This window comes from Rhinopithecus roxellana, chromosome 12 (assembly GCF_007565055.1).
Source record: "Rhinopithecus roxellana isolate Shanxi Qingling chromosome 12, ASM756505v1, whole genome shotgun sequence".
NCBI lineage: Eukaryota > Metazoa > Chordata > Mammalia > Primates > Cercopithecidae > Rhinopithecus > Rhinopithecus roxellana.
This window is the reverse complement of record NC_044560.1, coordinates 127,474,829-127,490,213: the sequence shown is the minus strand read 5'-3', so window position 1 is coordinate 127,490,213 and position 15,385 is coordinate 127,474,829. Positions and strand designations below refer to the sequence as shown.

The following is a 15,385-nucleotide window of genomic DNA, read 5'->3' as shown; positions in this document are numbered from 1 at the left end:
AGTAGCCGGGTGCAGTGACTCACGCCTGTAATCCCAGCACTTTGAGATGCCAAGGTGAGTGGATCACCTGAGGTCAGGAGTTCAAGACCAGCCTGACCAACGTGGAGAAATTCCATCTCTACTAAAAATACAAAATTAGCCAGGCGTGGTGGTACATGCCTGTAATCCCAGCTACGCAGGAAGCTGAGGCAGAAGAATCGTTTGAACGCAGGAGGTGGAGGTTGTAGTGAGCTGAGATTGTGCCATTGCATTCCAGCCTGAGCAATGAGTGAAACTCCATCTCAAAAAATAATAATAAAAAGATAATAATAATAGTGATGGCATAATATAAAAAATGCAGTGATAGTGTTGCACACAAGTGTCCTAAAGAAACATAGAGAAGGGGCAGATGAGATTGAACATGTTTGTGTGTGTGTTGTACCTATTTGGGTCTATGTGAGCCTAAAGAATATATATATATATATATACTTTTTTATTTTTTTTTTTTGAGACCGGAGTTTTACTCTTGTTGCCCAGGTTGGAGTGCAATGGCGCGATCTCAGCTCACCGCAACCTCCACCTCCCAGGTTCAAGCGATTCTCCTGCCTCAGCCTACCAAGTAGCTGGGACTACAGGTGCCTGCCACCACACTCGGCTAATTTTTGTATTTTTAATAGAGACGAGGTTTCACTATATTGGCCAGGTTAGTCTCGAACTCCTAACTTCATGATCCACCCCCCTCGGCCTTCCAAAGTGGTAGGATTACAGGCATGAGTTACCGCGCCCAGCCCGAGCCTAAAGAATATTATGAGGAAATACCTAAATTCTGTTCCATGGCTACAAACAGCACTTTCATGCTCAACTCTGACCCATGGTTATAAGGAAATGGGAAAGAGGGCATGGATGTTTTAACTTACTCATTTAAGAAATACTTATTGAGCTCTTACTATGTGCTAGGAAAAGTCATCACCAAGACTTTAAAAGTGTATACAATGGAGGCCATAACTAAATAGCACAGATGAGCTTTATTTAAACTATATATATGTATATATATATATATATATTTTTTTTTTTTTTTTTTTGAGACAGGGTCTCACTCTATCACCCAGGCTGGAGTGCAGTGGCACAATCTCGGCTCACTACAACCTCTGCCTCCTGGGTTCGAGTGATTCTTGTGCCTCAGCCTCCCGAGTAGCTGGGATTACAGACATGTGCCACCACACCCGGCTCTTTTTTTGTATTTTTAATAGAGACAGAGTTTCACCATGTTGGCGAGGCTGGTCTTGAACTCCTGACCTCAAACGATCCACCCTTCTTAGCCCTCCAAAGTGCTGGGATTACAAGTTTGAGCCACCATGCCTGGCCTTAAACTAGAATTTTTTAAATTAGAGCACAATTCAAGTATTTAAAAGCTTAGGCTAGTACAATAAAAAAAAATTTCCATTTACATTCTATACAAAAGTGGTTGCTCATTTTTATTTAAACTGCCTATATATTTTGGACACCCATTATGGAAGCGACCACAGGACTTCTTCAGCAATCCTTTGAATATGTACTTAAACATGTGAAAGAGAAATGGAGCTACATAATTGAGGTTGTAGTCTATAATCATCCTGTGAAAATTATACTTTGCCACTCTGGTTTTTAACATTTTTTAGAAAACCACAGAGAAGGAAACTTTTTCCCCTGCTAATAATATGACTGTGCTATATTATACCATACTGTACTTGGTCTGCAAAAATGTTTATTACTTTTCAAGAGACCAAACTTTTTTTTTTTTTTTTTTTTTTTAAAGCACTTTATCTCACTAGCCCTTGTGAAAGAAAGATAATATTGAGTTTCACTGCTTGGCCGAAATTGCTGGACATAATTTAATGAGATATTTCTTTAAAGTGCTTGAGTCTGTTTTTAATGGCCAGAGTAGGTCATACTTCCACTCTTTAATGGATAAATCCACTAACATTAAAAGGTGGCTAACTAGCCCCAACCAAAATTTTTAATTATTTTGTGTCCTATCTGAGAGGTGACAGGTAACTTTCACTTCATTTATTTCCTTCTCTCACCCTCACCATTATATGTGTTATTTGGGTGGTCCCATCAGCAGAGAGAAGCCAGTTCCATATAATGAAGAGCAGTGTTTGTAAGGCTAGCACACTATTTAGGTTATTTTGAGAAAATGGTAGTGTGGGATTGGGAGGCTTTGCCAAACTAAAACAGTCACAACCTCAGTAATATCTTATTATTACTGAGTAATAATATCTTATTATTAGGAGTTCTGCCCTCCTATAATAACCTATAAGTTTCATTTTTGAGCAGCTTTTTCTGTTGTCTTTAAGTTGAAATACGTGTAATTGTACCTTCTACCCAGTGATTCTGCTGCTTTTCCGATTCTACTCTTCTCCTACATGACTTTGTGTGTTTTAAGACAATCATCTTTTTTTTTTTTTTTTTTTTTGAGACAGTCTTGCTCTGTTGCCCAGGCTAAAGTGCAGTGGCACAATCTTAGCTCACTGCAGCCTCCTCCCCACGGGTTCAAGCAATTATCGTGCCTCAGCCTCCCAAGTAGCTGGGACTACAGACATGTGCCACCATGCCCAGCTAATTTTTGCATTTTGAGTAGAGACGGGGTTTTGCCATGTTGGCCAAACTGGTTTTGAGCTCCTTACCTCAAGTGATTTGCCCTCCTTGGCCTCTCAAAGTGCTGGGTTTATAGGTGTGAGTCACCGCACCTAGCCAACAATAATCATTTTGCTATTGACTTTCTTAAACTTTGAGTTAGGAAGGAAATATTTGAGACCAGCAGTTACATTCAAGTTTTAGATTTTATGGATTGTAGTTGTATGTCCTTTAGCTGGGATAATTTTGATTCTTACATCATATCTCTGGCCCTACAGACACAGTTTCTTTATGATCATTTAATTTTTTTTTTTTTCTCATCCTCCCCTTGTTCCTGAGCCTCCGTTTAATGATTTTCCCATATTTCTGGATACCTAGCTAGGTAACAATTTATCCTCAGTTGCTTGGGTGAGACAGTGTGGGAGCCTTGTTGACCCTGCCTCCTTGGGAATTGTTCAGTTCTCAGTTGACAATGGAGAAGGAGAGGCAGTCCAAAAACTTAACAACAAAGAAAGTTTTAATGTAATGTTAAAAGCATTAGTTTATAACTATGGTTAAAGAAACATTTATTGAATGCTCAGTATGTACTAGTCAGATGAATATAAATTGATAATTTTGTGTTATATGATTAATGAGAAAATTGAGGCAAACATGAGATGCTAGAGAAGTATAGATAATGGGGGTGGGTTGTAACTTTCAAGAATGTTTGCAGGCAAGAACCTTGTTTGCCTTTCTCCCCTCTGTAGCTCTAACACCTAGCATAGTGCCTGGCATGTAACAGACACAGAGTAGTTATTTGTAAATGAATTTTTTTTTTAAATAAAGAAAATAAAAGAAAAAAAGACTAGAGGAGGTGACATCCAAATTGGATTATAAAGAATGAGTCACAGCCAAATAAAGAATCAAAGGAATCATATTCCATTCATTCCATTCAGAGAAAAAAAGCATGATTTGACGTAGCAAATTAGAAGATATAAGTGTAGGTAGGGTTGCTGTTAGTGCAGAAGAAAGTGGGGGGGAAGGAAGATAAGAGATGAGGTGAAAGTGAGTAAGTCTTATATGACACATTGAGAACTTGAACTGTAGAAAGCAGTAAAAGACTTTTTGTTTTTTCCTGAGATGGAGTCTCACTCTGTTGCCCAGACTGGAGTGCAGTGGTGCAATCTCAGCTCACTGCAACCTCCACCTCTCGGGTGCAGGCTGTTCTCATGCCTCAGCCTCCCGAGTAACTGGGATTATCACCATGACTGGTGAAATTTTTGTATTTTTTAGTAGACGGGGTTTCCCCATGTTGGCCAGGCTGGTAACTCCTGACCTCAAGTGATCCACCTGCCACAGCCTTCCAAAGTGCTGGGATTGCAGACATGAGCCACCGCACCTGGCCAGCAGTAAAAGACTTTTAAGTGGGGAGTGATATCTCCCCACAAATACACATTTTAATGAAGAGTACTCTACTGTGCACAGGCTAGATTTAAGGGAAACAAGAGAGAAGACAGAGAAATCAGGTATGAGTCTGTTGTACTAGTACAAGCAAGAGATAATGGAATCCTCAATGTAATACAGCACATTAACAGAATGAAGGAAAAAAACATGTCATCATCTGCATTTGACAACATTCAACACCCTTTCATGGTAAAACTAAGAATAGAAGAAAACTACTTCAACGTAATAAAACACATATGTGAAAAACTCACAGCAAACATCATAGTCAAGATTGAAAGACTGAAAAACTTTTCCTCTAAAATCAGGAACAAGATAAGAATGACCCCTTTCTCTTTTTTTTGAGACAGAGTCTCGCTCTGTTGCCCAGGCTGGAGTGCAGTGGCGCAATCTCGGCTCACTGCAACCTCCACCTCCTGGGTTCGAATGATTCTCCTGCCTCAGCCTCCCAAGTAGCTGGGACTACAGGAGTACACCATCACACCCAGCTAATTTTTGTAATTTCAGTACAGACGGGGTTTCACCATATTGGTCAGGCTGGTCTCGAACTCCTGACCTCAGGTGATCCACCTGCCTCGGCCTCCCAAAGTGCTGGAACTACAGGCATGAGCCACCGCACCCTGCCAAGAATGACCCCTTTCACCACTTCTATTTGACATAGTACTGGAAGTTCTGGCCAGGGCAATTAGGCAAGAAAAATAAAAAGAAAAAAAGGAAGAATTAAAATAATCTCTGTTCACAGATGATATGATTTTATATGTAGACAACTCCAAAGATTACATTTTTTAAAAAACTATTGGAACTAAAAAATGAATTCAGCAAAATACCAGGATACAAAGTCAACACACAAAAATCACTTGCCTTTCTATAAACCAACAGTCAACAAGTTGAACAGAAAATTAGAAAAACAATTCCAATGACAACAGCATCAAACAGAATAATACTTAGGAATTAACGAATAAAAGAAGTGGAAGACTTGTACTATGAAAGCTACCAAACATTGCTGAAAAATTAAAGAAGATATAAATAAATGGAAACACATTTCATGTATATGGGTTGGAAGGCTTAATATTGTTCAAATGTCCATAGTGCCCAAAGCAGTCTACAGAAATCCCTATCAAAATTCCAATGACGGTTTTTTTGCAGAAATAGAAAAACTTATCCCAAAATTCATATGGAATTTCAAGGGACCTTGAGTAGCCAAAAACAGTCCTGAAAGAGAACAAAGCTGGAGGACTCACTCTTCCTGATTTCAGTGTTTAGTAAAAAGATATAGTAATCGAAACAGTGCAGTGCTAGTATAAAGACTAACATATAGACCAATGGAATATAATAGAGAGCCTCAGCACACCAGCATTTTATGATAAAATGGTTTTTGACAAGGGCACTAATCCCATTCAGTGGAGAAAGGGTAGTTTTTTCAACAAATGGTACTGGGAAAACTAGATATCCACATGCAAAAGAATGAAGTTGAACCCTTACCTAATATCATATGCAAAAATAAACTCAAAATACATGAAAGACTTAACTGTAAGATCTAAAACAATACAACTGTTAAAAGAAAACATAGGGCAAAAGTTTTGTGACATTGGATTTGGCAATGATGTCTTGGGTATGACACTAATGGCACAGGTAACAAAAGAAAAAATAGAGAAATTGGACTTTGTGAAAATTAAAAAGTTTTGTGCGTCAAAAAATACTAGCAATGGGGTTAAAAAGGCAACCCATAGAATAGGAGAAAGTATTTGCAAATCATACATCTGATATGGGATCAAAGTCTATGAAATATAGAGAACTCCTAAAACTAAGTAATATAACAACCCAGTTAAAAAATGGGCAAAGACCCAGAGCTGCAAGACTGCTACCGCTGTAGTTGTTCTGGCCTGGGAACCCAGCCCAGCAGCCTTGACAGTCTCTGGGTGTGTGACCTACCACTCCTCTCCCTCCCGTCTACCTGGAGTCACCTGAGCTGCTCCTGCTTGGGTCTAGAATCCCTCCTCAGCAGAGTTCATATTTTTCAGGTTCCTAAGCACCTGAAATCCCTCTGTCCCAGAGCCACCCCAGCTGCTGCCTCCATGGGTTCTTTGGCCCGGGGACACAGCACAGCTACTGCATGTGTGCCTGAAAACAGCTCTGTGACCACTCATCACAGGCTTCACACCCACCACTACATGTACCTGAGGCTTACCCCAGCAGCTAGGCTACTGCATGCTGTCAGCCCTGGCTGCCACAGTTTTATGTGTATAAGTAGCTGATCCTGCCCTTGGCTCCTGCCCCTACCACGGTGCTTGCAATCACAGATGGCCCTGTAGCTGCCCACATATGCACAGATAGTCTAATTCCTGTCACCAAACCCTAGCTGGCCCCTGCAATTTAGCATAAGCAAGCTTCCAGCCCTGACCATCCCACGTGTGCTCTTACAGTCTTCCCCATCTCCTGTTTCTGTCTCCAGCACTGACCCCAGTGCATGAGCCTACATCTGGATCTGCTGCCAGAGGCATGTCTGCAGCCAGCCTCTACACCAGAGGATGTGCATTTCACTGGCTCTGGCCTTCATTGTTGCTAGCCATGGCCCTTTGTTGCTGGACACAGAGGCACAGCAGAGGACTCCAGTAGCCCTTGCAGCCTCTGCAGACCTCCCACAACTTTTGCCATCAAGGATCACACAGGTGCCAATGTCACAGACTCTTAACTGTCTGAGCTGACAAGACTCAGTGTCCCCCCTAGACCTCAAGTCACCGCACACACCACACTTGGTATCTTGTGCCCTTAGACCCAGTGCCATGCCCCCCCCTAGACCTCAAGTCACCGCACACACCACACTTGGTATCTTGTGCCCTTAGACCCAGTGCCATGCCCCAGAGTGCCTCTTTCCTTCCCTACCCTCTCTCCACACCCACAGGTGAAGGTCTGTCCTTACTGATGGCAGCTCATAAAGTCAGGAAGAGGTAACTTTTTCATCAAATGCACACATACCTTTGCAAGAATACAAGGATCATAAGGAATTTGGGAAAGATGATACCACCAAAGGAACACAATAAACTCTAGTAACTGACCCCAAAGAATTAGAGATACATGAATTGCCTGAAAAATAGTTTAAAATAAGTTTACATTCAGCCTGGGCAAGTAGTGAGACCCTGTCTATACAAAATAATATAAAAATTAGCTGGATGTAGTGGCACGTACTGAAACTTCCGCCTCCCACGTTCAAGCGATTCTCCTGCGTCATCCCCCCAAGTAACTGGGATTACAGGCATCTGCCACTGCAGCAGGCTAATTTTTGTGTTTTTAGTAGAGATAGGGCACCACGTTTGCCAGGCTGGTCTCGAACTCCTGACCTTAAGTGATTTGCCTGCCTCGGCTCTGAAAGTGCTGGGATTACAGGCATGAGCCACCACTCCTGGCTGTGCTAGTTTTTAACATAGTGCCTTGACATAATAGGTAGTTGGTGAATGTTGCTGACAGGAACATCTATTTCAATTATAAGCTTGCTTTAATGCCAGTTATGAGTTCTAAATTTTTGCCTTAAACAGTTTAGTTATCATCTCCTCCAGGAAGTTTTTCCTGATTCCTGCCGCCTATGATTTAGGTCTTCTCTTCTTAATTTACATGTCATAGCACTAATCACTCTGTTTATAATATATGATGCTCCTTGAGAGAGGATATACTGTATCTTTCACACAGGGCCAAACCGTGTAGCACTTAACAGTGATTTGTAAATGTTTGTTAAATGTTAAAGGTAATAAATGAATGCAATAAACAGCCCAAAATATAATCACTAATTTTTTAGCTGTTTTTAAAATTATGAATAAGTACCTTTTCTGGATTTAAAGAATTTTAGGGAAGCCATGACAGATACCAAGAGATTATCTATTCTCATCAGCAAACATTAATGAAAAAAAGTTTGTTTATCTTATTTTTTAGAAAAAGCTCTTTATAACCTGTTAGATGGCTGATAAGAAAATATGCAGAGACTGGGAGTTCCTTATACATAATTAAATAGTTCATTCTTACAGATATTTCAATAATTCATATTTGAAATATACTTTTTTCAACAAAATTGGCTTTTTAGATACCTCCCTTTGAAGATGTTGTAGTTACAGGATTTTGTTTTCTGGGATTTTAAGAGGTTTGGATATTCTATACTTTGTGAAGGGAAAATGAATAATGGAGACACATGGAGAATATTAAAATCACTATCTTAGTATGAAGCAAGGTCCTGTTGTTATAGAAGGAGCTAATTTATTGAATGGGATTTGGAGAAAGAGGATAGATGTGGGACAGTAAAGTAAAAGGGGTAAGTATAGAAAGATGTATATGTAGAATAGTCCCTTTTTTCTCCCCTGTGTCTCCCACCCCTTGTTCTTAACCTGATGCCTCAAAGGAAGGGGTGAGTACTAGGCAAGATTAAGAAAAGACTGAGATGATAGCTTACTGGATAGAGGATGTAAGAAGATTTGTCATACTGGTCCTTTGTTTCTTTTCAGTTGCCTGTGAACCTGACTAGGCACTGTAAAAGAACATGTGGTATATCTTGTCAATCTTGAGCCTTTACCTGTTAAAGCCTCAAATTTAAAGGGAACTTCATGCTTCATATATTTGACTGCCTGAAACACAGAGGGAACTCAAGCACTGTTGTCCTAGTAAATATGTTGTTTTGTGGAGGAGGCTCCTTCACTGCTCTAAAATGAGACGGCATTGTGGATTTTTAAGCTGTTGACTAGCTTAAACCAGGAGGAGATCTTAGATCTATGAACAAACTATTAAGGGAGGAGAACCAGTGTTTCTGTGAGAAATAGAGTAAAGATAGCAGGTAAATGCTTAAGGGAAGGACCATTTATTTATTCATCCAACAAATGTATCTTCATTATCTTGTCTATTCAAAGCATTAGAAAGATTGTCTTAAAGTTGAGAGGGAAAATATTATAATTATGATTCTCTGCATTAATACTTGGGTATGCTGAGGAGGAAATGCTGACATTTGACACTAAGTCAAATGAGAAATATCTTGACTTCCTCATTCGGAACTCTTAGAATCACTAGATTAGCAGTTTTAAAAAGTGTTTCATAGGATCTGAGATCCTTTGGCAATACCCCAGATGTCAACAGATACAAGGAAGAAAAGGCCAACTCCGAGAGCATTAAGCTCCCCACTGACCTCTCCCTGTATCAACCAGAGTAGTCCTACTTTTATGTATTGTAATAGCCTGTTTGGGCCTAGGGAAAGGAGGTAACCCTGTGAAAATAAGTTAGAAAACTGCCGATAACAGACTTTTAAGATCCTTCCAGCTTTAAAATCTATGATTCAACAACTGTCTGACCTCTGACATTCCCTCTAGCTAAATTTTTATGAGTCCTTTTTTTTTTTTTTGAGGCAGGGTCTCATTCTGTCACTTAGGCTAGAGTGCAGTGATGCAAACAAGGCTCATTGCAGCCTTGACCTCGTGGACTCAAGTGATCCTCCTGCCTCAGCCTCCCAAGTAACTAGGACCACAGGTGCACACCATCATGCCCAACTTTTCTCCTTTTTTTTTTTTGTAGAGATGAGGTCTGGCAATGTTGCCCAGGCTGATTATGAGTCTTAGATTTTGTTTCTCTTAATGCTCTTCTGGCAAAATATTTATGTTATGTTAGGTTATTCTGCATAGACTGAAGTATCAATTACTTTCCCCATTTTATAACTTAAGTACATAGTGCCACATTTTAAAAGATAGAAATTTTATTTACTAAGTAGTATTTATAGACTTCATTTATTGAACATAGGACAGACAAGCATGTAGCCAGATATCTTGCTTGGACCCTCTTCTTACCCAAGGCATGAATATTCAGCAGTACTTACAGCCCAGTCCAAAAGTTTTACATCTCAGTATTTCAGAATCACATTCTAACCTAGAGAATAACAGCCTAGTTCTTTGAAGCAGATGTTTTTAATACCTTTTCAATTGATGTTGCTAAAAACAAAATAAACAGAGCATAATCATCAGTGCTCAGCAGGTAGTAAATTCTCAATAATTTTTACTGAATTAAAACATTATTATTACAACTCATAGGTAAAACATTGTTATTACATCTCATCTTCAGTTTACAAAGAGCTTTCATATATAGTGTATTTCATGTTATCCGTAACAATGTGAGGATAGTGTACCATATTTCACGAAGAGAAACCTGAGAACCACTGCAGTAAGGAAGTGGAAAGTTTGAAAATGCTACCATTGCTTCTACCTACCAAATATAAATTTGTGTGAACTTTTTGAGAGACTCAATAGCTTATTTTGTCTCTGACTTCTCCAGTTGTGCCCATTTTCTCATTTGTTTTGCACTTAATTGTGTACTATATGCTGGGGAAGAAACAGACAAAAATCCCTGTCTTTATTTAGTTTGTAAACATTCTTCATTTTCCCTCAGTCTCCAGCCTTCGGTCTACAGGTATCAGAGAAAGTTTAGAAAGTATGTAAGCCTTACAAGGAAAAAATAGTAAGCTTTACTCTAGCAAATGAGTTTATTTGATAAAAATTTTATAATGCTTATGTCTTGTTGTTACTATATAACTTATTCTTAGAATTTGATATGCCAAAATCAATATGAAACTAATCAGGACTTTCCTTAAATAGCAAAGCACCGATGTTCATATGGTTAGTGATAGCGATGGAGATGACTTTGAAGATGCTACAGAATTTGGGGTGGATGATGGAGAAGTATTTGGCATGGCGTCATCTGCCTTGAGAAAATCTCCAATGAGTGAGTATTAATAGTTCTTTGGGTCCAGCAATAGAATTCTTTCTTCTAGTCCACAAACTTATGAAGAACGTTAAACTTAAACGTCTCTTACTGACCTCCAGTAAGATAAGATAAAAGAGAGTAAGGGGAGATAAAATAATAGAGAGTAAGCATTCTTCATTAAAACCAGAGCCTTTTGAATTTTGATTTTATTAAACTCAAAAATTCTCAGTGCATTAGGAAAATTCATTAAAAACGCAAGGTAGTGTAACTTTTGTTTTACATGTATAATTAATTATGACTGTCTCTCTTTAAACCTAGAGGCTGATTAACAAACAGGTGTACTTTCTGTGACTGGTACTTGTTTCCCCACATCTTATTAGAGATACCAGTTTTAAGAGTAGTAATGTTACTCTTCTATTCAACAGTACCCATCTTTGGAAGGAGAAAAGTAAACTAAATGTGCCATCTGTTTCGCTTCCACTTACAAGATGCGTACTCTAGAATAACAAGACATGCTACATGCAGAATGACCACTAAAATAATAATGACCTATTTACTTTGTGAAATTAGAGAACTCCTGTAGGCAGAAATAGATGTGATGTTTACATAAAATTGGTTATTTTCCCAATTAATGAAGTCTTTAATATCAGACCCATTTAATATAATTTAGTCACAAGATGTCTATTTCAAGAAAACATTGAAATCCTAAATGACAACTGGGCACATATTTTAAATGCTTAACAGGATTGTGTCAGCTGGTTTTTCAAAATTTATGAGCTTGGAATATTTTAAGGTTCTTTTTGATTCTGGTTTGATGAGATCTAATATATGTTGAGTTAAACTGTCCCCTCAGATATATCACAGAAGCTAAAATTTAATTTTATTTCCTCTTTATTGATTAAATATATTTCTTATATGTGGGATTAGATGTTATGTTTGTTTTTTGTGTCTATTTGTTTTGTTTTTTTTGTTTTTGTTTTTTCTTTTGTTTGTTTTTTAGTGCCAGAAAACGCAGAAAATGAAGGAGATGCCTTATTACAATTTACAGCAGAGTTTTCTTCAAGGTAGGGTTAGGATATTAACTATATAAAATTGATGCTGTTTTATGCTACTGTGGTTTTTCTTGGGCAATTTTAATTATAGATTGTTTAAAATTTCTCCTTAAAGTATTCAAAGGATATACTTGTTAATTTATGTAGTCCTAATGGTGAAACACATAAATAACTAGTAAACCATTTATACCACTTCAGAGATGGATTCAACTTATTTCTCTATCTTTATGGACGTTCAATAAATGGATCCTAATTTAATATTTTTATTATATTCCCAAAGGACTAGGATATAGGATACTGATTTTTAGTATATCTTAGGACAGTCAAATGGAAAGTCCTTTAACATAATATTAAATTTAAAAATACTTTAAGCATTTTAAATCCAAGTGAATTTTTTATTTTGATTTTTTTCTTTTGGAATTGTTTTACATTTCTTCCTTAAGTGTCAAATATAAAATGTTTTATATGCATTTGAGAGTCTGCTGAGGTGTTCAAATATAAAGAGAATTAATATTTAATCCTCAATTTGGTGTAAATGATATTGTTTTAGTGATATTTTCTGTTGAAATATAATATGGAAACTTTTAAAAGAAAGTTTTTTCCCTCTATTGGAATTCTGGAATAAATGAACTGAAGTGGGAAAATAAAGTTAATGTAACTGGGAAAATCAGATGAAAGTGAGTAACCAAGAATTTCTTCTTATAAATGGCATGGTTTTATAGCACTTATTAAATTCATTTGCTAAGTGTACTTAAAATTCCAGCATTTAGTATGTCGGTATAGGCCAAGAAGAATTCTAAAAATGAATGAAGCTCATTTTCAAGCTTTTAAAGAAATGTTTTTATGTTTAGTATGCACTGGACATTAGCCCCAGCATTTACTTAAAAGTCATTGATTAGACTTGTGAAATTTGAAGTGAATTTGAAATGTATTTTAATTAATAGAGTCAATTTTTCCTATAGATATGGTGATTGCCATCCTGTATTTTTTATTGGCTCATTAGAAGCTGCTTTTCAAGAGGCCTTCTATGTGAAAGCCCGAGATGTAAGTAGATGTAACTTTTTCTGATTAAAAAGTGCATCCCACAGGTTTACCACTAGGGCTGAGGCAATGCTTAAATGTTTTCTGTTCTTGTTTTTGGTTTTTTCCAAAAACATGGAACTCTTCACAAATTTATGTCATCATTGTGCATGGGCCATGCTAATCTTCTAAGTCCCATTTTAGTATATGTGCTGCCGGAGCAAGCACCATTTTCTGTTTTCATTTTGAGATTGGAGACTTCATTTGTTTCTGGTTCATCTACTAACCTAGTCTTCACCAAGATGCCCATTTCACAACGGACATTAATGTGATAGGGGTACTGCTGGCTCTTGCAAAAGGTCTTGTGAAGCACTGAAATAAGGTTTTTTTTAAATGGGAAAAAGGTAGACATGCTTAAAAAGGACCAGGCTATGTATTTCTATTATTTTCAGTTATGCAAATGACTAGTTCTTGATAGATTTGTTCTTTATTCTTTTCCCAAAATGATTATTCTATGTAGTGATATATATCTAACAACAGCAATATTTTTCCCCAAATGTCACTTTGGGCCCCCACCCCCCCACCAAAAAAAAAGGTTTCAGCCATAGAAATGAACTTTGTGATCTTGAAGTCTGTAACAAGAAGCCCATAACAAGAATTTAGAAGATAAATTTTGAGCAAGAAGATTCTAATCACTATTTGTATGTCGTCACAACAGTCAAGACATCAGTAATCTGGCTCCTGCCTATCTATGTCGCTTCAGCTCTTCCTGTTCCCTGCCTCACACTTAATAAATCTGGCAATAGTGTGCCATTTGTATTTCCCCATAATCTTACTCTTTCTTCATGCTTCCCCACTGCTAGAAATGCCTTTCATCCTGCTCTTTTTTTTTTTTTTTTTTTTTTTTTTTGAGACGGAGTCTTGCTCTGTCGCCCAGGCTGGAGTGCAGTGGCCGGATCTCAGCTCACTGCAAGCTCCGCCTCCCGGGTTTACGCCATTCTCCTGCCTCAGCCTCCCGAGTAGCTGGGACTACAGGCGCCCGCCACCTCGCCCGGCTAGTTTTTTATATTTTTTAGTAGAGACGGGGTTTCACCATATTAGCCAGGATGGTCTCGATCTCCTGACCTCGTGATCCGCCTGTCTCGGCCTCCCAAAGTGCAGGGATTACAGGCTTGAACCACCGCGCCCGGCCTCATCCTGCTCTTTGCCTGGATGACGACTCCTCTTCCTCTGAAACTTACCTTTTCCAGCTCCTCCCCTTCTCTCACATTGGCAGCACCTACCCCTTTAGCACTTCCCAGTGAAAAACCCTCAGCTTATCTCTTATTGTTACACTTAACACAGTGTTTATAATTATCCAGTCTACATATGTCTTCCCAGGAGTTTTGATTTTCTTTTGACAGGAACTATCCTTTATGTCCCTCTACTTAGTAAAAATTCAGTAAATGTTTAATAAATAAAAGAATAAAGAAAGGGAAGAAGGAAAGAATAGCGTGTACATGGAGTAGAGGGAAAAGCTGTTGGAATTAAAGAGGGCAAGAAGTTTGAGAACAGAGTGCAAGGATGCCTCTGAGATTTCTATTTTCTAGATTATGTTAAATTCTGTTACAAAGAAAAATTCATTTAAAAATAAATTTTAAAAATCAGATTCCAAGATGATTAATCAAATTAGAGCTATAATTGACAGTCTAATGAATTTAGAGTAAGAAGCTATTCTTTACCTTAAGAATAGCAGAATAGTCCTTTTAAAAGCTGTTTTAAGCAATTATGTTTCACCTGTTAAATCTATATAAAAATGGCTATTTTTAAAGAAATGCATGTTTATGGTAATATGTTTATGGTGTTCATAAATACAGGTTTATGGAAAATACTGAGCTGGATGTGATGGCTCATGCCTGTAATCCAGCAATTTTGGAAGCCACTGCGAGTGGATCTCTTGAGCTCAGGAGTTCAAGATCAGCCTGGGCAACCTGGTGAAACCTCATCTTTACAAAAAAATCATACAAAAATTAGCCAGGCATGGTGGCACATGCCTCTAGTCCCAGGTACTTGGGGGACTGAGGCAGGATTGCTTGAGCCCAGGAGGTGGAGGTAGCAGTGAGGCAAGATCATGCCACTGCACTCCAGCCTGGGTAATAGGTGATATTCTTTCTCTGAAGGAAAAAAGAAAATACGGAAAAGCAAAGAGAAAGTATTCTAATACAGATTAACTGTTAACTTTATTATGCTCTTTGCATATTTATTATTGTATGTTTAGATGTATATATATATATGGATTTTTAGTATAAAATTTAGTCATGTTATAATCCTGTAATAACAGCTTTTTTTTACCTTTTAATATTATATGATCACTTTTTAAATTATAACTTCTTTTATAGTATTTTAATTTTTTATTATAAAAAAATTTAAATTTTAATACAGAAAAAGTAGAGTAGTACAATAAATAGCCAAATCCCCTATACCTATGTTTAATAATTAGGAAAATTTTGCTATATTTGTATCTTCCATATACATCTCAAAGTCTTAATGGAGTTTTAAGGCGTAAGGACTTAAAAGGA

At 37.8% G+C, this 15,385-nt stretch overlaps 1 protein-coding gene and 1 pseudogene across 1 annotated transcript in view; one reads left to right on the top strand and one right to left on the bottom strand.

The window, feature by feature from the left end:
- FAF1 (Fas associated factor 1) overlaps positions 1-15,385 on the top strand; it is a 522,933-nt gene that overhangs the window by 369,837 nt on the left and 137,711 nt on the right. The window contains exons 10-12 of the mRNA XM_030912634.1: positions 10,647-10,773; positions 11,756-11,819; positions 12,770-12,851. Of these exons, the coding sequence (XP_030768494.1) occupies positions 10,647-10,773; positions 11,756-11,819; positions 12,770-12,851 (273 nt within the window). The remainder of the gene's footprint in view (positions 1-10,646; positions 10,774-11,755; positions 11,820-12,769; positions 12,852-15,385) is intronic.
- LOC115892499 lies at positions 12,957-13,055 on the bottom strand (annotated as a pseudogene).